Below are 24,987 nucleotides of genomic sequence, written 5' to 3'. Positions count from 1 at the left end.
TATAATAAAAATAGAACTAAGAGTAATACAATGAGTTATTATTGAACCTGGCACTATACTAATGAGGTTAAAATATTTTCTCATTCAGTCCTTCTAACATCCCTATGAAGTTGCCTACTTTATGGACACTAAACATGGTTGGGATCATGCCCAGGGTAACTCAGGGAACAAGCAGAAGAGCCAGAGTGTGAACCTCGGGCTGCTGGACTCCAGGGCTCATGGTGTGAACCATTATGCCACACAGCCTTGCCAATACTTGCATGCATTCTTTTTGTTACTTTACCATACAAAAAAAGACTTACGTTGTCCAAGTCAGGAACGTCCAAAAAGTATTCGGGATACTCATATGACATTCCCACATTGTTCACTGAAATAAGATGAGATCGTTAGTTGGCTGACATACTTTATTTTACAGATTTATTGAAACAATGAGATTAATAATATCAAAACAAAATGACACATACAAAGACATGAAATCCTATTTATGGCTGGAGTGCTCTTTCCCATACCTTTCCATCCAAAACCTATCATTATATGTCTAGTTCAAATGTCTTCTCCTTCATTAAGCCCTTCCTGTACCTACCAGCCAACCCCTGACAAAGGGACTTTTTATTTGCTTCAATTTCCATAGCCCCTTGGAGTGTGTGTATATTCTGCCTCTGTAATAGTTACCTGTAAATATTGTTTATCTCCTCTCTAGACTTACATTTTCATAATGTAGTAGAAAGAGCACTACAGTGGAGGTGACTAGAAACTGTAGTTTTACTAGAAATGGAAAGCATGTGACTTGGGATAAGTCACATCTGAGATGCATCTCAGTTTCTTCATCTCTAACATGAAAGCTTGTTTAATCATTCAACAAATATTTGCCATACACCTGTGTACAAGACACGCACTAGGAACTAGACACACCAGGAAGAAGAAGGCAGTTTCTGGCATCATGGAAAATACTATGTTGTAGGAAGAGAAAGGCACTGAAGAAAAAGAATTAAACAATTATGTCATTAAAAAATACAGAGTGCCACGGAAGCCTACTCCTCGAGTCTGACCTCATCCAGGAAGTGAGGGAAGGCTTCCTCGTGCAGGCAAAGAGAGTGGGCCAAACTATCTCCAGTGGTTCATCCTTACCAGATCATAAACCCTGAAACATCATGTTTTAGTCTTTCTGTATCTTCCCTCCTCAGTCACCTCACCTAAGGTTGGAACAATTGAAAAGCCAAGAAAAAATTTATATATAATTAGATATATGATTAATACTCAGATACACTATGGTTCTCCCTAGCTCCAGAAAGACAAACCCAAAATAAGGAACATTTGCAGGAACCAAGAAAATACATAAAATATATTGGAATTTATTTTAACTAATAATGAAATGGATCATCTTCTCTTTCTACATTTACTCACCATAACAATCCTATGAGGTAGTTCCTATTATAATCTCCCTTCTACATAGTAGGAAACCAAAGTTCACAGCAGTTAAATAACTTGTCAAAGGTCATAGACCAAAGTAAGGCTGGGACTTCCACTCTGGAAATATGACTTCAGAGGCTAGACTCTTTACCACTACATTAAAGCTACCATATGCCTTCACCCAGTACTCAGTTCAGGAAAAAAAAAAAAATCAGTAATAATTGGATAATAAAGAGAAATCTGGTAGCAATGTTTAATAAAACTAAAGTATTAGAAGAGAAAGGTTTCAGTAGCAAAAAGATAATGAAATTATGATCAGTCTGCAAAACTTAGAAGGAGCTGTGCCAAATAAACCTGACAATAGTAACACTTTTTCACTAGACTAAGAAAATTCGTAGTTTGAAATAACTCAATAAGCATTCTATATTTAGCAGTAAGCCAGTCACTTGAGGCTGAGTCTCAAGATTTTACTTGCACAACTTGGTGATGATGGACTGAACAACATCACTGAAACTTATCTAAAAATCTGAAAACAAAGGACAGTGGCAAAGCAAACTGTACTTAATTACAATTCATGCCCCATTTGAACAGGGATTATATCTAAACATAACTGATAACTGCAGGTCCAAATCCATTTTTAATTTATTCAACAGGTTCTCTACCCAACAAGTTCAAGGAATGGATTCTATAAAAGACCTTTTAACAGTTAAGGCTAAATTAGTTAAACGTGAGGCATTACGTTGCCTTGACTTTGCTTTACCCATCAGTAGAATTATAAAGGATGAATAACTCACAGTGTGACTAAGAGAAACAACTAAAGTATCCGTTTAAATGCTACAAATAAAATATTTGTTACAAAGTCAGTTTAAAATAACAGAATATTCAAGGAAAGGTCTTGCCAAATTGTAATATTCTTCAGGACTGAAGAAAAATTCCAACATCTATATAGCCAACCCCATCTGCCTTCCCTCTCCTGGATCTAGAAAATTTTCTGTTTTCAGATTTCTTTCTAGCCAATGGAAATATTAATGCTCTATTTTGAATGAAGAAAACTGAATTGTATAACTATAAATCTTTTAAAATCCAGATTTTTTTTTAAATCTGGGAACCCTATAAGCAGCACATTTGACTTCGTAATCTTAACATGTACTGCAAGTACAAAGTTGGGCTAAGGAAGCCCACAAAAAACAAAGCAAGCAGGGAAATGTCACTCTGATTATGGCTGCACCAACAATAGACAATCTTCAGATCTGTTTCTAATTGACCAAAGGAGAGCTATCAAAACCACCTACTTATACAGTGAAAATGTGAACATCTATTTAACATCGTTCTAAAGGAAAACATGTTCAACACTGAGAACTTGAGCCCAAGTAAGTCAATAGAATCACGTATAAGGGCTATGTTATTATAGCCAAAACTACACACAGAAAAAAAAACATTAAAGCTAGAATAGATCTTTCAGAGCATTAAGCCCAGTTTTATGAGGAGGAAGTGCATGCCAAGGTCACACAGGCTATTTGTCCTATGCTAGGGCTTAGGAATCTTAAATCCCTTTCCTGTTTTGTTAATTGTACTTTTTGCTTGTGAAATAAACACTACCCAGAATCTCTCTACCGCTGGCCATCACTTCAGAGTGCAGAGAAAAACAACTGTTGCTCTCAAATAGCTATTTCCATAAACTGCACACTAGTGCAAATCTTTTGAAAAAGGCAATCCCATTGCAATTTTATTTTGAGACATGAGGTGGCAGCAGTAACCAAAGGCAGACGGAAAGCTTTCAGAAATTGGAAAAGGAAGAAAACAGGCTTTGGGTAGGAGTGAAGGATGGAAATATTTCCATTAAAATGTAATCTCATTAAGAATGGGTGTGTGCAATGCCATCTTTATATATTACAGGATTCATTATAGAATTCACCAAACCAAATAATGCCACAAGTTGTTCCAACATTATTCAGATCGTTGGAAATCCCTTCTAAATGGTAGCCATTTAAATTGGCATTAAATATGTTTAGTAGTGAGGGTCTTGTTCTTTTTTTTTTAATTCTTCAAGTAAGACACCAGAGACAGATTTAAAAATTTTTATTCAGTGAGCCGCAAAAACCTTTCACTCATGTGAAAGACACTGAGTCTTCCCGAAAACAAAGGATGTCCGTGTAATCTCAGAATTCCAACCAGGACTCCAACAATCACCACAGGATCACGAACAGATATAAAATCTTTTCCATCAGTTTCTCATTGGAGTTCTAAGATAAGAGTTCAACAGAAGAGATAAAGCACACAGAGAGCAGAGGTCACTGACAGACCAAGAAGAAGGACAAGGTAAGTGGGAAAAGAAGGAGGTGCTGGGCAAAGGAACAATCCTCAGAGAGCCGACCCTGTCTGGGAAGAACTGTCAAGTGCACTGAGCTCAGCAGCAGCCCCCACGCCCCCCATGCGGAACTTTTGAAAACACGGATACTGATAAAGTATTGCATTCTAAAGACTCAAAGTCCAGAGTAATTCTGAAATGTCACATAAATATTCTGTATCATACTATTGCTAAAAATCATTTCCACATCTCCTACTTAAAAAGAACATACACAAGATTTCTGTTTCTTCTAGATTCTCTTGCTGTTCTTTCTGACCTTACTGGACTTAGAACCCTTTACCAAAACTAGCTGCTTTTGAGATAATGATGTCATTAGAAAAATCAGATATCTGATTAACATAACAATAAAAAATTTTATTAAAAAAATAGAAAATCAGATATTTGGTGTCTGGGTTGGGCATGAGGGAGGGGCAAACAATAAATTACTAGAAAATAAAAATCCATTTGAACTTACACAATAAAAACCAATACAAGCAACAACCACACACAGAACACCTTCAACCTGCTTTTTCCAGATTAATCAGAGGCTTAAGAAATTAAGGTGGTATAAAAGTACATCACCTAATGGTTGGGCTTCCCAATATATGTCAAGTAATGCAAAGTATTCCTGATTTCCTACTCATCATATCAAAGTACAAATGTTAAGGTAATTTCAGTCACATTTACAGTGATATACACTAACCCAGTTCAAGCACTCAAATTAAAGCCTAGAGATGTGGAAAACCTCTTACCGTTCATTAATAAATGGATTAGGAACAAAATGCTACCACTTCATTATACTTCAAAACAAACTGAATTTTTTAAATGTAAACTTCAGGAATTGTGTATATGCCAAAAGTAGGGGGAAATCTCTCCTGTCTTAAGCTTTTGAACTAATAGGGTCTGCATCTCAGAGTCCATCAGACACAGGTTTTGGTCCTGGCTCTCCTAGGACCAGCTCCTATAAGAGGCAAGTGATTTCACCGCAATCAGCCTCAGTTTTCTCAATGTCCTTATATATAAAATAGGGCTAATAATTTAAGAAAATAAGATGCTATATATCAAATCTTTAACCCAAGGCCCAGAACATATCAATACGTTAGTAAGTGGAGGAAGAAGAGTTGTTATTTTTGTTTGGTCACTTCTTCAACAGGTGGTTATTGACCTGCTCTGTAGCCAACACTGTTCTAGGTGCTGGGATGCAGCAGAACAGGCAAGGTCCCTACTTTCATCAGAGGTGGGCAGCGGCACAGTGCAGACACAGAAAGACCTCTCTGGGCCTCAGTTAGCCAGAGGAACTGCTTGTACTGATTAAGGGTAGACCAGTTGTTCCTCTCTCCTCTCTTTCAAGTAGATCCAGCCTGACAGTCTACACAGAGTTTGCAAAGTGAGGCAAAGAAAATTCCTTCTTTGCCTTACTTAACATATTGCTGTAGCTAGCACATGTTCATATTCTGACAGATGATATTTGGAACACCATGTAAAACATTTTGCAAACTTTACAGTTTTCATACACTTGTGAGTAGCAATTTCTAAATAAAAGAGAGTTTACAAGGCTTTACATTTGCAGTGCCTTTAATCAGAAATTGAAAAGTTAAGACTGAGTCAGAAGCAACACAACAGAACATTTCATTTCCACTGTTTAATTATAAATTGCTATGTGATCCTCATTACAAAACTAGGTAAGATCTGCCATCCATAAATGTGGAAGAAAGGAGGAAAGAACGATGACACGAGGTTGGTAGTTAAGTCTTAGCAAATGGGAGGAACATTCGTCAATTTCTTGAATTACTCTTCTATTTACATTTCTGAGATCACAGCTAATTACCCAGTTTTAAGTTAAAGGTTCTGCTTTAATTAATATCATTAGTGGTTTTCAAGTGAAAGGAGATAAATTTGAATTCTAAGTCTTATTCTCACTTTAGAAATCCAATTTCATCCAACACATCTAATGGACTAGAAGGCATTATGCTTAGTCTGACAATGTTCCTTATGAGTCTCCTAGTCATAAAAAGAAAAAAAAAAATCCATGTACCTATTCCATGTGCCATGATTGGTGACACCAGGCTTCAGTCTCATTCAACACGAAGGAGGGCACAGACGCCAGAGATCCAAAGATCTATTTGAACCTCCACTTGGATTTCTCACAGCTCTCTCAAGTTTAACATATCCCAAAGTGAAATCATCATTTTCTTTACAGAATTTGCTCCTGATCCAGAGTTTCTTGTCTTTGGCAAACAGCACACAGTTGTTCAAGTCAGAACCTGCAAGTTTCTAATTACTACTTGTATAATCCTGGACAATGTATTCAACCTCTTTAAGTCTGTTTCTTGTCCATAAAATGGGCACAAAAATAGGAATGCCTACCTTACGGTATTGTCGAGGATTGCATGAGATTCATTAGCATGGTGCCTGACATATAAAAGCACTTAAGGATGTTGACAATAACGATCCAGAAAAACCAAGCAACGGCTACTGTTATTGATCACTCCTTCTATCAGACAAAACCTTTGATGAGGACCTTCCATCAATAGATGTTGGTCCTGTTTCTATTTCCTAAACATCTCTGCAGTCAATCTACTTCTAACCATTCCCACTGCCCACATCCTAAAGTCACCACCATCATCTTATGTTTTGTTGCTAAGAGAAGCTCACTGGTCTCCGTTTATTAATTCTTGCCCTCTTCCACTCGGAAGTCAGAATATCTCTCCAAAATTTTAGTATGATGTCAATTTCCTGCTTACACTCTACAATGTCTACAGTGTCCTTCCATTAAGCCTACACCTATTAACCTGATTTTCTAAGCCTTTCGTGATCTGGCCCTGCTCAGTCTCCTGACTCTGGCCACTGTCCCCTTTGCAGTCCGTGCTCTAGATCTACAGGTCTTCCATCAGCTCTTCCAAGCTGCCAAGCACATTTGCCTCTAGGCTTTTCTTCTCCCTGGGATCCCTTCCCGCATCTCTTCTCCCGGGGCTGATTAGCCTTTAGGTCTTAACTTAAATAATACTTTCTCAGAAACCATCTCTGACACTCTCCACTTCCTCAGTAACACAGGCTTTCAGTATGTGCAACACATTCCCAAATACTTCTTTAGGAGCTGTCCTCCATGAAAGCAGAAACACTATCAGCTTCATTTACTGTGGTATCTCTGGAATTTTACTTGTTGAATGAACTGCTACATGAATCAAACAACAAATAGGAAAGGAAAGGTACCCTATAACGAAGTATTTGTCTTGGATTCCTGGGGTAGAGGTTCTAAACCCTTGCAATTTCCAGGATGACAGGAGTTTCTTTGTTATTCATGGTGGGCCTCTGGATCGCACCTGAGTTTATGCTAATGAGATGAATCAGGATGGGGCTTGGTCACCCAAAAGACCAACTATATGACTAGAAGGTTAAGGCTTTGAGCCAGCTCAACCTGAGAAAAGGGAGGAGGACTGGAAACTAAGTTCAGTCACAGAGCCAGTGATTCAATTAATCATGCCTACTTAATGAAACCCCAATAAAAACTCTGGACACTGAGCTTCTTGGTTGGTGAACATCAATGTGCAGGGAGGGTGATGCATCCTAACTCCACACTGAAGCACTGAGTTCAGAACCCTCTTAGAACTTGTCCTATTTGTCTCTTTATTTGGCTAGTGTTAATTCCTACCCCTCGTAATTAAATATTAAACTATAATTGTGAGTATAGTGCTTCCTAAGTTCTGTAAGATGTTCTAGCAAATTATCAAACCTGAGGTGGCCATGGGAACCCCCAAATTTGTAGCCAGCTGATCAGAAGTGCAGGTGGCCTGGAGACTGCTGAACTTGCAGTAAGTGTCTGAAGTAGGGATGCTCTTGTTGGGGACTGTGCCCTTGAACTTGTGGAGTCCATACTAACCCTGGGTGGTAGGGACAAAATTTGATTGCATTACAAAAGGGATGTTTTGGAAGTGACTGAAACCCCTAGAAGGAACAAAAATCATATCCTGGTATAACAGGGAAGCTCCACCCTCTCTGCAAGCTATCATCTCATCATGCTCCTGTAAGCCTTTCCTATAGACTCAGCTAACAGCTTCTGCCCTTTCTTGAGCCTGAGTCATTTTATACCTGAGCTATAGGGGTGGGGTAGCAGGGGGAGAGATGGGTAGTTATTTCCAAACACATGAAACTTATCTTTGGTGTTCTCTCAACTAACTTTAATAGTCTTTCTATTCTTTCTCCCTTTCTCTGCACCCCACTGATCACCAGCCCACCACTATAGTTTCCTCTTCAAGTCTCTCCTTTTCCATTTCAGAATGATTTTTCCATGTCTTTCACTAACTACAATAGCCATTTCCTCCATGTGACTGATTCAACAAGAAGTAAACCAGTAATAAACTGAATGTATTAATCCCAATGAGATGTAAATGAAGATGTCACTGGCCCTTTCCAAGACATTTTATCATTTTTTAAAAAGATTTTTTTATCCATTCATTTGAGAGAAAGAAAAAGAGAGAGCAAGCGAGTGAGAGCACAAGCAGGGGGAAGGATCAGAGCGAGAGGGAGAAGCAGACTCCCCGCTGAGCAAGGCGCCCAATGCAGGGCTCAATCGCAACCCCAGGATCATGACCTGAGCTGAAGGTAGACACTTAACCGAAACACCAGGAGCCCCCTTCAGAGACATTTAAAAAGTGAACTTAAAGCTGAGTTTTTTTTTTTTTTTTTTTTTTTTTGAGAGAGAAAGAGAGAAAGTGTGTGTGTGAGAACCAGGAGTGGGGCAGAGCAAAAGGGAGAGAGAGAATCTTCAGCAGGCTCTGGGGCTTGATCTCACAACCCTGAGCATCATGACCTGAGCTGAAATCAAGAGTCAGAGGCTCAATGGACTGAGCCACCAGGCGCCCCTTCAAGCTAATTTCTAATTAGTAAAGTTCCTGAGGGGAGCAAGAAGCTAATAAGTAGCTTTATAAATTTCTAAGCCCTCTGAAGAAGCAAGACTCTTCTACTTGTAACTTCCTTCATGAGCTGGGACTGGGAAGCTGCACAACTCCTAACAAGTTCCTTCCTTCCCGGAGATCCCAGAAGAGTTTTCCTCAACCCAGTTCCTCCAGCCCTTTGGCTTTCTCTCCTCAGCCTACACTTATACCTCTTCCTTTGATATGCTGGGGACTGAACTATAAGGAAGCCATCTCTGGATTCCAACCCAAATAACCTAGGAGTTTGCCATTTGGAAGCTAACTGGCCCTTTCCCCCAGTAGCTAATAATACTCTTGGGTCTTCTGTTAAGAAGCTTTAAGGACTTACGTATAAACAGAAATAGAGTAGACTGATCTGAACTATTCCTCTCTGCTCAAACCATATTTTAGGATGTATATTCTCAACATTCGACTATTCTCTATCCTAGAACATTCTGGAAAATATCAGTTTTAGGGGAGAAAAATGGAACACATATGCCTCCCAAGTATTTCCTTTATTCCATAAGGTTGGATGGGCAAGGGTAACAAAAAAATATTTTTTGCATTTAGCCAAGGAGAAAGGAAGGACACTAAAAAAAAAATAATCTATCAAATATATAAGTGGAGCAAGTATTCACTTACAAAGGGCATGGGAAGAAAGAGAATAGTAAGTTCTAGTCCGGCTTTTGCAATAAATCATTTTTTACAATTAATTGACTTTTATTATCTATACTATGTTAGACCTATAGTATTGTTATTATCTATACTATGTCTAAACTACTGTTAATACTATGCTATTAAAATACCTCTTGGGGCGCCTGGTGGCTCAGTCAGTTAAATGTCTGCTTTTGGCTCAGGTCACCATCCCGGAGTCCTTGGGATGGAGCCCCACGGCCTCGTCAGGCTCCCAGGTCAGCAGGGAGCTGGCTTGTCCCTCTCCCTCTGCCCTTCCCCCCACCCGCCCCCGCCCCCGCCTCATTCTCTGTACCTATCTCTCTCTCAAATAAATAAATAAAATCTTTTAAAAATGAGGCCTCTTAATAAAATTATGGCACTGCGTATAGACAGCAAAACGTCAATAGGTAACAGTCCTGGATATGCTAAGCCAGCACAGGGTCACATCAGCCTGTACCAACTGATTCTCTTGATTCTGCAACTTACACAAAGCACGACAGTATGTGTGGAAAAGACCTCGACAGCATCTGGCATGGGGAAATTCCTGGTCTAGGATGCATTAAGAGCTTGAATAAAGCAATGATTGATTTTTTTTTTTAATGAATCACAAACTAAATATTTTTTCCAAGAGGACCTTTTTATTTTTCTTCTAGAATAAAGAATGTCACTTTTTACAGGTTAAAAAAGTCATAGTAGGGGAATTTGAAAAAGTATTATTTGTGGCATACTTCAAATCCAAGGTTACTCTTTTGGCTTTGGTAAACTATGCCTCCTGCAATGTATTGTGCAAAGTCCTCCAAAGCCATTTGGAGCACGCATGAGAATCTCTCCTGAGGAATAAAGTAAGTAAGCGTTATAGCAATCGTATTTTGTTAACTGATTGTTTGCTTATTCAAAGCAGTATTGATGTCATTTTCTCTAAATAGTTCAAGTTTTTTAAGCTTTCTCAAATCTGTGTTTCTTGGCATTTGCCTGAAAGAAGACAGCAGATGCTTACTTATTTTACATAACAGAGTTAAGAATCCAACTTCTCCACCTTAAGCATTTATAGTCTTATCAAGTTACAGTGACCTTTCTGTATAAATTCAGACAATTCATAGCCATTTTCTCCCCACTTATCTTACTGAAAACTTGATGTTTCTTTCATGACAAAGGGCCTTAGCATTTTCCTTTGTAACTCTTACAATACTAATTTTCTTAGTAAGCACTGACTATATACTTTAGTGGTTAATGCTATTCAAACAGACGGAGTACAGGTTGGTGATTTATTTTTCATTTTATCATTACCAGTTTCATTAATACTCAGTAGAAAAAAATCCTTCCTATGCCTTCATATGGATTGCAAGGTCTTACTAGAAACCGATCTACATGCTTATTATTTTAGGAAATGTTAGAAAGGTGAGACTGACATTAAGCAGAGGAGGAAGGAGAATTTCCCCCTTCTCCTTACAGAGATGGAGTTATGTGGGATCTGGCTGGGGAGGAGAGGGAAGGTGAAGGATCTATATACCCAGGGAATTATAAGAAAAAAACATCAGACCTACCCCCCACCCCCGACAAGTTCTATAGTGTTATGTCCACACTAGAGAAGGAACTGTAAGATGAGAGTTGAAATATGACCTGGTGATAACATTTAGCTCATAAAGGTGTTTATATTTACATTTAAGGTGTTTTTAATAGTTCCCTCAAAAACCTTGACATATTAAAATTACAGTGCACTATATCTGTTAGTAACTGTCAATAATTATGTACACCTTATGAGTAAGGAGACCGTTGTGGTAGAGTAGGAAGAAAACCAAGCATATAACCAAAGAATAAGATAATGTATATGAAAATGGTGTTACAGACTTGAAAGGATCATGTAAACATTAGCTACAATTATTTTTATTATTGATTTGTCACCAAATAAAAGTTTAAAACAAAGTTGTATGTGTGTGTGTGTGTGAATCAGTATTCAGTCAGAACAGTCTGATTACAGTAAAGCTTTAAAGCAGGGTCTCTCAACCTCAGCACTATTGAGATTTCAGGCTGAGTCTTTCCTGTGAGGGTCTGTCTTGTGCATTGTAGGATGTTTAGCAGTATCCCTGATCTTCACCCACTCAGGGCCAACAGAACTTCTCCCACCTCCTCCCTCAATTAGTGACAACTAGAAATGTCTCTGGACATTACCAGATAATGCAAAACTGCTCCTGGCTGAAAACCATGTTAAAGCATAAGAAAAATGTAGAAATTATGGCCCTCTCACACAAATTGAGGATGAGAAGACAGCCAACGTGAGCTAGAGCGAAGATGTCCCTCACCAGGCACATGTGGCTATTGAACACTTAAAATGTGGCTAATCTGAATTGAGATATGCTATACGCATACCATACACGCTAGATTAGAAGACTTAGTATGAGAAAAAGAATGCAAAATATTTTAATAAATTTTTAATAAGCAAATTTTAAATTTGCTTCTCTTTCTGGGACCTCTATAAAGCAAATTAAAAAAATAAAATATTTTTTTATATGGATTACATGCTAAAGTGATATTTTGGACACAGTGGGTTAAAATAAAATACATTACTAAAATTAACTTTATCTGTTTATTATTTACCTTCGAAAAATGTGGCTACTAGAGAAGTTAAAATTACACATGTGGCTCATGTTATATTTCTATATTTCTATCAGACAGTGCCGAACTTGTATAAAAAACTATCCCTCCTTCATGCTATATATTCCAGGCAGCCTTTGATGACAAGGGAGGGAACTAAAAGAGCTCTGTCCTCAGTTTTCTCTTTACATTCTCCATATTCTCCTTGGATGATCTCCAATCTCAATGCTTTGATGAGATTACTACTTATAGATAACTAATCTCCAAACTCTATCTTCTGTTAAGAGCTCTACTAAAACCTAGATCCAGGGCAATGGCTGGCTCAGTTGGTAGAGCATGTGACTCTTGGCCTTAGGGTCATGAGTTCAAGCCCCACATTGGGTGTAGAGATAACTAAAAATAATAGTAAACTTAAAAAAAGAGAGAGAGATCCCTATGTTTAAAAAAAATAATACATAAATAAAACCTAGATCCATATACCCAACTATCAACTTAACAATCCCACTTGGACTTTCTGGAGGAACTCCAAACTTAAATGATCCTCATTCCAAAAAAGATTCCTCCAGGAGCCCCCATTTTAGTAAATGGCCGCATTGACTAGGTTCTTTTTTTTTTTTAATTTTTTATTGTTATGTTAATCACCATATATTACATCATTAGTTTTTGGTGCAGTGTTCCATGATTCATTGTTTGTTCATAACACCCAGTGCTCCATGCAGAACGTGCCCTCCTCAATACCCATCACCAGGCTAACCCATCCCCCTACCCCCCTCCCCTCTAGAACCCTCAGTTTGTTTTTCAGAGTCCATCATCTCTCATGGTTCGTCTCCCCCTCTGACATACTCCCCTTTTCTTCCTCTCCTGTTATCTTCTTCTTTTTCTTTTTTCTTAAAATATGTTGCGTTATTTGTTTCAGAAGTACAGAACTGTGATTCAACAGTCTTGCACAATTCACAGCGCTCACCGTAGCACATACCCTCCCCAATGTCTATCACCCAGCCACCCCATCCCTCCCACCCCCAACCACTCCAGCAACACTCAGTTTCTTTCCTGAGATTAAGAATTCCTCATATCAGTGAGGTCATGTGATACATCGCATTGACTAGGTTCTTAAGCCAGAAACCTCAAAGTTGTCCGTGACTTCTCTCTTCTTCTTCATCCCACTTGCAATCTCTTGCAAAGTTCTGCTTCATTTACTTTCTAAACACTTCTGGAATCCTCCTTTCTCCTACCCCACTGGCTAGACCAAGTCACCATCACTTCCCCTATATCAACTTCCTCTTGCCTTTACACTCTTATTACACCCTGCCCTGTCCTGCCCTTCTCAAAAGTGCTGTCTTTCCTATTAGACATTATACTACATGAGGTCAGGCACTTTCTTGTTCATTGCTATGTCTCTAGTTCTTTGACGAATGAATGAATGAGTGAGTGAGTAAAGAGGGTACAAACTGCTAACTCACAGGTTGCAATTTGCTAAGGAGCTGGACCACAAAAACAATGGTTCCATTAGCATCTGAGGCCTGGAAAATATCAGTCTTCATGTCTAAATGCGCACTGATGTGTTGATACATGTCCTAGGATTCTAGAAGTGGGGAAAAAGTGCTTGGGAACCATGTGCCCTGTACTCCATCCTTAACAGATCTCTCTGTTGTGCCTAAACTCACACAGTAAACTTTCTATACACGGAGTCAGGAAAGAACAGCTGAAGAGTGCCTTTTACAATCCTCTAGCCCCGTGGGAAAATGATTTTCCATCTTCAGTGTCACAGTCCCAGAGTATTCACAGTTTCAGAGTTACCCAGTGACAAGAAGCTAAAAGTTATGCAAAGCTTAAAACAATCATGAACTTTTCTGAAAGAAATTATTCTCTAAGATTACAAGTTCAAGGTAAGTCTCTTCTCATTGGGGATCCTCAATCTATCTCCATGCCTAAGCAAGCCTTCGTCCCCCAGTCCACGCATGACTAGTTTGAAAGGGGTGAGGACAGGCTATGGCAGTATCTATCCTAACTAGTAAGTTATAGCTGCTACTGATTAGAAAGTTTTAAAAAGTCTAGAACTTTATAGATGTTAGTGGTGTTTTGGGTATTCCAGAATTAGGCTAAGGAAGAGGAACCTGTAAAAGAGTCCAGGCAATATATGTATTTAGAGAAGAACATGTAGACAGAGGCAAAAATCAGACCCGTGTCTCTATTCACTTTTTGCCATGGGCTCTCCCAGCAGAGGGAGAGTAGTGGTGTGGGTAGGAAGGGCAATGGTGCTATGTGAAATGGACCAGGCAGGAGCTGAAGTGGATACAATGTCAAAGCCAGAGGGAACTGCAGGTCCAAGGGCACTAGGTACTAGGCTATGTGTGTTTAACTCTTTTCTTTTATTGCCTTATGAAGAAATTATACAAAAGACCATTCTTTCAGAGTATGAGGAAGGGAGGTGGGGGTCTTGACTAAAGAAATGTTAGGAAATGTTTTTTTAAAGTATTTTCTCTTTTTTTTCCTCCTTTGATAACCCCCAAAAGAAAACGATGGCAAATTACCAGGTTAACACCAATTCAGCCAGTGGTATAAAGAGATTTAGTAAAGAAGCAACTTTTTTCTGAACTAAATGCTTTGTTTCTTTCTGGAAAGGACTCAAAAAATGGTGGGGTACCTTTCCAAAGCCCACTTTTCCCCTTAAAATCTGGTGAATTTTTTCCATAATAATTTCCAAAACTTGCCCTACCTCAGCAAAAGCACTGGTTTTTGGTAATGAGAGTCAGATAGCTGAGGTATAACAAAAGGGAGTAGTAGACTCAGGAAAAACAAACAGAATCTCAGTTGTATTGCTTGGTCTTCATGTGACCTTAGGCAAGTCTCTCAGCCATGTGTTCCCAGCTGGGGTGATCTCACTCCCAACAGGACAAAAACTGGTTCAGGGGTGGGCAGTGTGAGATCTTATGCTTTGTCTGTTGAAGCACAGAGAGACATATAGTGCGTAAACAAGACATACAGTGTACATGTGGTGTTAAAATTTCATGAGAGGGAGGATTAGGGGAAAATAATGTCTAAAAAGCCTCCTAGGGTAAGAGGGTAGTAACAGGCTGAGAAACCTTTCCCTTAGCCTTCCTTCCTCAACTGTCAAAAAGGGTCAGCATCACCCACCTTAAAGAATTATTATGCTATAACCATATCTAAATACACATAAAAGAGGGGCACCCAGGTGGCTCAATCGGTTAAGCAGCTGGCTCTTGATATCAGCTCAGGTCATGATCTCAGGGTCCCAGGATGGAGCCCTGCATCATGCTCTGAGCTCTGTGGGGAATCTGTTTGAGATTATCTCCCTCTCCCTCTGCCCCTCTCCCGGCTCACGTGTGCACATGCATGTGCATACTCTCCCTCTATCTGTCTCTCAGATAAATAAATCTTTAAAAATACATACATACATACATACAAAAGAGAATGAGAGACGGAAAATAAAGCAGGCAGAGAAAATAACCCCCAAATTGTAAAAACAGTCATTAAAATATAACTAAAAACAAAGATTCAAATGTATATAATGTCATCTAACAATCAATTGTATTAAAAAAACAATTTTCTTCTCACTACTCACTTTACTGACTGAATACCTAAGATCCGAAAAGAAAACGTACATAGTAAAAGTCAAATAAAAAGTGCAAGACGAATCTATAAATGTGGCAAAGATACGAACCTAAAACACCAATTTTAAGACCTGCCAAGCTTGTTTTAATTTTATCATAAATATCTTCTGATGCAAAGTCAACAGCAATGGTCCTTGTTTCCACTTTGAATTTTTCTCCTAGGAAAAAGCACAAATAGAGAGAAGGAAAATTATAACATGGCAATTAAGATTAAAGCATTTGATGATATTACCTTTTCAAACTCTTCCCCCCGCCCCAATATGATACGAAATTTAGACCAGAATCATGTTAGCAATCATGAGACCATCTAAGAGATGATACAGAGTCAACACAATAATTCTGCAATAAAAACTCCAATGTTGCTACAGAGCTGGCTGACTGTTCCTTAATCAGTTCTCCTTCTATAAATCAATAATGACTCCTTTTTAGACTCTTAGGTACAAATAGTAAAACATGATTCGTATCATAATGTTATATACTCTTTAAATATCAGTTTTTTAATTTTAATTGCAAACTGATGCTTCATAATTTCAAAAAGAAGTCTTTATGTTGCAAAATGTTTTAAAGGGTGTATATAAAAGTCCATCTTATTAAAATGGAAATAAAATGAGTATGATCGTCATGCAATTTAGGGCCTTGGTTAAGAGTTAATGGTCACCACATTAAAAAACCCACACAAAATGCACAGTGACAGAGCTACAAAATGACAGAAGACAGTCCTCGGTGTTCTACTTTGCTCAGGACAATGGAAGTACACACAGAGCTAATGGAAATCACACAATGAGAAATGGGACTCTGGAGAAACCGAACTTACTGAGGTAATGTAGAGTGTTCACTTCCGCCCTCCCTCGTGAGTCCATTTGAGAAGGCATGAACTGTGAGGTCCCCCAGACACAGGTACCAATTTTAATTTTACCTATTTGCTAAATGACTTTGAGCAAGTCACGTATCTTCCACGAGCCTCAGCATCCTCTCCTGATAATGAAAGTAATGCTACCCAACCTATGATTCGAGGCTCAAGTGGTATCCAGTGGTATACAGAAGGCACTCCATAAATGTTAAGTCTCCTCTCTCCTCCACTAACCCCGCTCTCACTTCACTTAGTGCAGTTCAGGTGGCTAAGAATGTTTACTCTTTGGAACTTGATAAGAATTCAAAAGAATTCATTTAAAAATCCTGCTTCCAAAAAAATAAATTTTTCTTCATTTGAAGTCAATGTTGGCTCATCACAGAGTCTGCAACATTAATCCACAAAGGACATTGCCATTCTTGATCTAAAAGGAGTTCTGCCTACGAATGAAGAGCTGGTTCACAAGAGATCTGTTTCTTAGTTTCAGTGAAAAGTATTGACCTGAGGTAGGAATCCATGAATAAACTGGAGAGGAGAATATGTGACCTAGAAAATACCTATCTGGTGTTGGGGCACCTGGGTGGCTCAGTCGGTTAAGCGTCTGCCTTCGGCTCAGGTCATGATCCCAGCGTCTGGGGATTGAGCCCCACATCGGACTTCCCACTCAGCAGGGAGTCTGCTTCTCCCTCTCCTTCTGCTCCTTCTCTCTCTCTCTCTCACTCACTCTCAGATAAATAAAATCCTTAAAAAAAAAAAAAAGAAAATACCATATCTGGTTGTTAAAGGCACACTTATATTCCAGTGTCAATGAGTTACTGTATGTGTTCATGTAATGGAGAGCCACAGACCAAGGTGTCACTTCACAACAGCTCATCCAACAGGTCTTATTATAAATGCTTCCAGGATTTACCACCAGTAAGTAGAGAACACTGCCCTTATTAGAGAACACCACCCACAGATTTACAAGAAAAAAAAAGACCCAAATCAAAATGCTGAAGGGTACCTTTTATTAAATGTAAAACTTCATTCAGGAATGAAATGAGATAAATTTATCTATTTATTTTGAGAAAAACAAAGCATGTTTCCACACTAGTGCTATATACTGACATTTAAGAAAAATCTCTCTAGTAATAAAAGCCACCTCACAACTCCTGAATCAAATTTACTCTTTTAAGTCTCACAGGATTTGGGGAATATACTTATAATGTAGAGTCTTGTATAGATAGGCTGCTAAACATATTCAGAGACCCTTTTGGAAAGAATGTTATTTTAGTTAATAAGAACCCTCAAGTAAGCTTTTCTTTGTACTCACATTAGGATAAGCAAAATGGCTTCTGATGCAAGCTTTTCAAGATAAATCCAATTTTGAACTTGCACCTGGATTACCCTGAATCATGTCCTAGTGCAGTTAACATTGCTGTTCTACCTTTTCTCCACTGCCTCCATCATGAGCTGCTTCTTCTGCAATGTAGGGCTGTCTGATCACGTCCCCCACCCCCCACACACTTCCAGAGCTCCAGCTGGCTTACGGTAAGAGTTACAGTCTGCAGCAATGGCCTAATACCGCTCTGAACTGACCTCCACCTCCCTACTCTCCCCACTGTCCCCGGCTCTAGCCACATAGGCCCTAAGCAATTCTCTCTCTTTTTCTAAGATTTTATTTATTTATTTTGAGAGAGAGAGAGAGAGAGCGCATGTGCGCATGTGATGGGGGTGGGGGGGGGAGGAGCAGAGGGAGAGGGACAAGCAGACTCCGTGCTGAGCACAGAGCCTGTCACAGGGCTCGATCCCAGGACCCTGAGATCACGACCTGAGCTGAAATCAAGAGTCTGATGCTTAACAACTGAGCCACCAGGGTGCTCCTTGAGCAATTCTTTAAACTCAGAATGTCCCCCAAACACATTCAGGGCTTTTGTACTTTATGAAGGATGACAATGTGGCATTCCCTCCAGGCTCTCCATTTACTTAATGTCTCACAATAAAATCTTGTGGTTGTAAATTCTTAAAGAACTAAAGAATGCCATTATTAGAATACTACACACTGTTATGCAAAGATATTCCTACTGTCAAACCACTTGGTATTTGAAATTGGACAGGCTGGCATCCTGCTACTTAAAATTGTGGCCAAATACAATCATGCCCTCCTCACTTTTTTCAGATTGAAGTGATTCTGAGATGGTCTTGGCCCACTGTTTCTTAGCCTAGTGGCAAAGACCAAAACCTAAGAAGCAAAATCTGATGAGTGGTATGGGCTGTTCAAGGCAGTCAACTCACCAGAAATGGAGGCAGAAAATCAGCTCTGGCTTATGGAGAATGAAGCTAAGAAATAACTGGGATGATACCATTATTCCATTTTTAGCTACTAGTCCACTGAAAGCTACCCAACTACAATGGTAGAATAAGAGAAATATTATTTAAAACTATAGAGCTATAGAATACTGAACATCCTCACAGCCTCAAGCATTCCAGCACTTCCAAGCATGGGTGCCCTGTTCCTCCAGTCACATGGCTGATTTTTACTCAGGATTGTAAATTAGTTCAAGGTTAAGTCTGGAAAGGACAGAGAAGAAACTGTACTTATAAGTAGGCTCAAGATGCTGCAAACACCTCTCAATATTTAAACTAACACATCTTTAGGTTCATGCCTAGAAAGGTCATGAAACATATTCAGAATAGCCTTATGTTTAACATACTTCTAGGTCTGGCCATCATTATTTTTATTTTGCTCAACAAATTGACATCTCTCAAATTTAACAGTCTTTCCCTAAGAATAATTGTATAGGTCTTAGAAAGACTCCTCATTTTTCCTCTGTGTGCCTGGGGAAAGGGGGCCTGAGAATGCTAGAAAAGAAATCTAATCTACATAAACTCATGTATTATTTATAATTTTTTATTAATAAAACCAAAAATAATATATTAATTCTCATTTGTCCCTACATCTGCTCCAAATAAATGATCAGTTTTCCCCCTAAGTTTCAGGTACTATCCATTATGAAATTCTTATTATATTTCACCCTTCCCCATCTTTTCCATATTGTGAATTTCATCATTTAAGATTCAAGTTATGTCACCAGCCCTGTGGACTGTCTTTTCAGGATTCCCATTTCCTCCAAGGTAAAACTACTTACTTACTCTCTCGGCTATGTTCCTAGAGACCTTCTACATAACCTTAGTAAGCACCGTAATATGCTATGCAAACAGTCTATTTCCTAACAAACACAGATCGTTCTCTGTCATCTTTGTATATCCAGCACCCACCACAATGCCTGGCATATAACAGAGGTCACTCAAATGTCTGCCGAGTGAGTAAATACATCAAGGCTGACACAGCCCATTTATTAAAATCACCTTCTCAGTAACTTCTGAAACTCTTCCCTGTAGAAATAAAACTATACGCTGGTAAGAGATGTCCACTATGAGGCATAACAACATAAAGTGCTTACTGTTAGGCATTTTAAAGCATTAAGATAAATTAAGAAAAACTCAGTCCTTCCATTTGTCCTGCATGAGTTGGACTATCATTCTCATAGAGGCAGAAAACATTTGAGAGTTGTAGGCAACGATCCAGTCTCATGAATAAAGTACTCTAGGAGCTTAACTCAGGGCACAGAGATGAAGGCTGGAGATATTTTAGTCATGGACCACTCTCCCTATCCCCAGTCCTGAAAAAGATAATTAGGGGAGAGGAGCGACTCTTGGGGGAAATAGTACTATATTCAACACTTACCAATTTTAGCTTCTTAAATCTAAATTCATTAAATGTAATTTAGAACCATAAAAATATATTGCATGGTTTTAAAAACCCCTCCGTTTTCACATAAAATGTTTTAGAGTATTTAGAGATGTAAAAAGCAGAATGAGTCTTTTGTACTTTTTCTAATTTTAGGAGGAAAACAAAGAACAAAATGTCCCCTAACTAAATTCCCTCTACTTCCCTCCTTTTGCTATTTTCCTTCTTTTTGCCCCCAGGCCTTACCATCTCCCTCCTCCCCTACCCCTCAGGGTGAGATATCTCCCCACAGAGAAAGCCTCTTTTGTGTAGCTATGCAGAAACGGGTGATTGTGCCCTAGAAGGAAATAATTCATCTGACTCCATTTTTAAAGACCCATTTGATTATAATTATCAGAGATGCTACACAAATAATGGTCCATTTCTTTTTTTCATTGCCCTTGAAAACACTCTCATGATCATTTTAATCTCATATGAAGAGATCCACTTTCAGTCAAATAAAAAAAATCCATCATAGCATCACCAGGATTCCATCCCAAACCAAGTATTTCTTTATTTTAAGCCAAGGTTATTACATTTTATTCATTACGGGCTATTTAACTAGAACAACCAACTGAAATAAATAAAAACCATATGCGATGCAAATCTGTTCTACTGAGAGCACATGAATAGGTTCCATTCTTTTGAAAGCCCTGAGTTCGACACTGGGTTCAGGTGGGCAAGGCACCTTTGAAAAAATTTTCAAATAAGGAATAAGGATGTTTATTTTCCACACTTAGGAAAAAAACAAAACAAAACAAAAGGCCTGCTAATGGAAACATCTGAATTTTATGTTCTGAGGTGAGAAAAATGCAAAAAGTATTCCTAACATTAGTAAAGATTCCAAGATGATGTCATTAATACAATGTAAGTGGAGTGTTTGTGTCCCCCCAAATTCATGTGTTGAAGCCCTACCCCCCCATGCGATGGTATCTGGAGGTGGGACCTTTAGGAGGTAACTAGGTTTAGATGAGGTTATGAGGGTGAGGTTCTCCTGATGGAATGAGTGTTATCCTGAGAAGAGGAAGACAGAGCTCTCTCCCCACACGCACGCACCAAGGAAAGGTCACCTTCTCATCAGTAAGAAGGCGGCCATCTAACGGGGGCCCTCACCAGGAACTTAATCTGCCAGGACCTCGATTTTGGACTTCCCAGCCTCTAGAACTGTGAGAAATAAATGTGTATTCTTTAAGATACGCAGACCGTGAAGTTTTATTACAGCACCCCGAGCTGACCAAAATAGAGTTTGTTCAAAAAAGCGTGGGATGCAGTTAGAAGCCCTGGACTTGGCTGCTAACTCATCCACTTGTTGGCTGAGGGCCCTTCACTCAAGCCTTTTCACCTGCAGGAATCCCCTTACTACAAGAAATAATACCCACCCTGCAGAGTTCTTGTGAGTACATGAGAATGTATTGTAGGGAACTGTCAAGTCTTACGCAAATGTTTGCTTTACGCAGATCTGCCCAGCTTCCACAAAGATGACCAGATCACGGAGAGTTGTTTTCTTCCCAAACAGCACAGGCTACCATACATATTTTCTGTATCATTCATTCTTTCCTCTTAGCATCAGCTGCATATCTATTTTCAAATTGAATATGCACATCCAGCTCTACTTTAAAAAGTGCTATATTATTACTATATTATTCATGGAATCAATGGTCATGATATGCTATTCTTAGCAACGCCTTTCATGTCCAGGTATTTCTTTGACTCAGTCTGCCTGTAATTAACCTTTGAATTACTCTGTTTTATCAGATCCAAAAGGCACGTTTTCACTCACTTTTTTGGTCTCTGAAATCAGGATGCCATACAATTGATGGCATGCCAATTTAACTGGTGATTCTTCTTTCTTTTTTTTTTTTAAAGATTTTATTTATTTTTCAACAGAGAGAGAGAGACAGCGAGAGAGGGAACACAAGCAGGGGGAGTGGGAGAGGGAGAAGCAGGCTTCCTGCTGAGCAGGGAGCCCGATGCGGGACTTGATCCCAGGACCCTGGGATCATGACCTGAGCTGAAGGCAGACGCTTAATGACTGAGCCACCCAGGCGCCCTGATTCTTCTTTCTTAATGCTTATAAGCTGCCTCATTGTTTCATGATCACCGGTGTCTCCGATTTGATGAAGGAACCCAAGAACTCTGCTGACAATCTAGGCTTCTCTTTAATGTCACAAAATGAATGAGGACAGCTTCCAAATGCAAGATTGTCTGTGCTTATTCGCCAGCACCACTAGTCACGAAGGCAGATTTCCCATCTTCAACTAAGACCCAAAAACCTTGGCATACGCTCATTCATTTATTCAGGGGCACAGGCATTGGCAACCAGACAAAGCGTCTCACTCTCTAAATTGTCAGCTATGAGAGGAGTGTCCATGTCTGGGTTTTTCTTTGCCACCACACACTCAGAGCCTGATTCACCATAGGAGCTCAATATATATATTTTGACTAAGTAAATTCAAGAAGTACACCCTCTTGTCAGATTTTACCCTGAGTAGAATAGCAGATACTCTCAAATAGGTCATATTTTGGTGAAGGAGATATGCATGAACCCAACTGTTGCTCATTAATATGAACAAAGAGTGCAAAGAGAGAGCAACTCACTCTTGCACAGTAGGATTTTAAATAGAAGGTGACATTTGCGTTGAGTCCTTGTGTAGGAATTGGCCATGCAGAGAAGGGGGAGAAGTAGACAGAGGCAGAAAGTGGGGGAAAGGAAAAGCATGTTCTAAGAATCCCTGTGGATGGAGTATATAGCGCACAGGGAGGAGAAGACAGAAAATATTCTGTAGCAGGAAGCAGATAGAGGTTTTATGTGCCAAGATAACAAACAGGACCAGTGACATAATTTGCGGGGCCTGAAGCAAACAAAATAAAAATGTGGGGCCCCTTGTTCAAAAATTATTAAGAATTTCAAGATGGCCACAGCAGAGCATTAAACCAAGTATGGGCCCTTTTAAACAGGAATGCAGAGGCCACACACCTATGAAGGCAACCCTATAATGAGGCAATGAGGCTATTAAACTGGAAAGTGACAAGATCACACGTACTTTAGGAAGCAAATGCTGGTGGCAGAGGAGAGGACACACAGCCTGTTATAAAAAGTGGTGGGCAACAAGGAAAGAACCCAGCAGCTGCTACTTTAGTCCCATGAGAAAGGAGGGCCCTAAGGAGAGAAGCAGGCTGGCTGGGAGAGACTTCTGAGTTAGAGTCTGATTAGACACACAGCTTTAGGGAGAGAGGACACAATGGTTTTCTCCATTTGGTTTAAAATCTGGTTAATAAACTATCATACCTTAGAGCTACAAGAGTCTTCATAGTTTTGCATCTGAGGCAATGTTCCTGTAATCATGTCTCAGCGTTTTTTAAAATCATAAAAAAATGTTATTTTTTAGTAAAGCGAGTTTTTTCTTGAGGTAGCTTACTTCTCTTTGTTGGCTTAAAAAATGAAATTACTACCAATGAGATTTGGGCCAGAGTACACACAGGATTACCATGAACTAAAAACCAAGTTGGCAAGCAAAAGATATATTTTTTGTAACCCTCTGTATATTCCTCCCTTCATATTTCAAAAAGAAAGATAACTAATTAGAAGTCAAATACCACACGGTACCTTCTAAAAATTCTGATTGAGCTACTTTTTTTCTTTTTAAGCAACCACTTTTTATTTTAACCTGTCACTTTGTTCTCACAAGATTCTGTTGTGGTTTTGTAAAATCCTGCCACAGGAAAAAAGCATTCTTTTCAAGATCTGGGTCTCTCATTTTGGTATTTAGAAAAAGGAAGCGTAACGGTTGCTTTTATTTCTTAAAAAAAAAGAAAAAGAGGAACTTTGAAAAAATTACCATAAAATTTAAAATATCAGCTATTGAAATGAATATTTACTTTATGACAATTAACACTTTGAAGATAAATATAGTTTAACAACATTTTGCCAAGAGAAGAACCATCTTTCTGTTCAACACACACAAAAAAAACTCCTCTTCATTTAAATTGTTAAAAGAGCATAGTTTTCAGATATCAAACCAAAATAAAAGCAAAAAAATGCCTGATTTAGAGTCTCTTTCTCCTGTACTCTTAGAACTAAAGATAAGAACTTGATGCAAATCATCCTGATTCTAAGATGCCCTGAAGAACCCAGAGGTACCATATAAAAAAAATGCATAGGGTTACGGTTAATAGTCTACCAACTGAACAGGAGTAGTAACTATTATAGTTATCCACTGAACATCAGCTAGATGCCAAGAACTCTACCAAGTGACATTACATCATTTAATCTGTACAAGAACTTACTGATATAAGACGAACCAGGAGAGATGATGGACTCTGAAAAACAAACTGAGGTTTCTAGAGGGGAGGAGGGTAGGGGGATGGGTTAGCCTGGTGATGGGTATTAAAGAGGGCACGTTCTGCATGGAGCACTGGGTGTTATGAACAAACAATGAATCATGGAACACTACACCAAAACAAATTATGTAATATATGGTGATTAACATAACAATAAAAAAATTAAAAAAAAAAAGAACTTACTGATATATTGCTGAAACTTGCAACTGATTATTCCCATAAATTTCAGTTATCAACATTTAAAAGGCCATTATTTATTTGTTTGTTTTTTAATTGTGAAATAATCTCAAGCAAAGAAAAACTTCAAATACTCTACAAGGAACTTTTTTCTGGAACCATGTCAGATTCAGTTGCTGACAAGATGTCATCCATCATCCATAAATACTTCAAAGTAGTGGTTCTCAAAGCGTGCTCCATGGCTTTGAGGGTCACCCAGAGTCAAAAATACTCCAACGTTC

At 38.9% G+C, this 24,987-nt stretch overlaps 1 protein-coding gene across 1 annotated transcript in view; it reads right to left on the bottom strand.

Moving 5' to 3' along the window:
- HSD17B12 (hydroxysteroid 17-beta dehydrogenase 12) overlaps positions 1-24,987 on the bottom strand; it is a 167,575-nt gene that overhangs the window by 43,638 nt on the left and 98,950 nt on the right. The window contains exons 4-5 of the mRNA XM_027577727.2: positions 15,620-15,727; positions 303-367 (exon numbers count right to left, since the gene is read on the bottom strand). Of these exons, the coding sequence (XP_027433528.1) occupies positions 303-367; positions 15,620-15,727 (173 nt within the window). The remainder of the gene's footprint in view (positions 1-302; positions 368-15,619; positions 15,728-24,987) is intronic.

This window comes from Zalophus californianus, chromosome 11 (assembly GCF_009762305.2).
Source record: "Zalophus californianus isolate mZalCal1 chromosome 11, mZalCal1.pri.v2, whole genome shotgun sequence".
NCBI classification, from domain to species: Eukaryota; Metazoa; Chordata; class Mammalia; order Carnivora; family Otariidae; genus Zalophus; species Zalophus californianus.
Note: the sequence above shows the minus strand (reverse complement) of the source record. Positions and strands in the feature narration are given on the sequence as shown.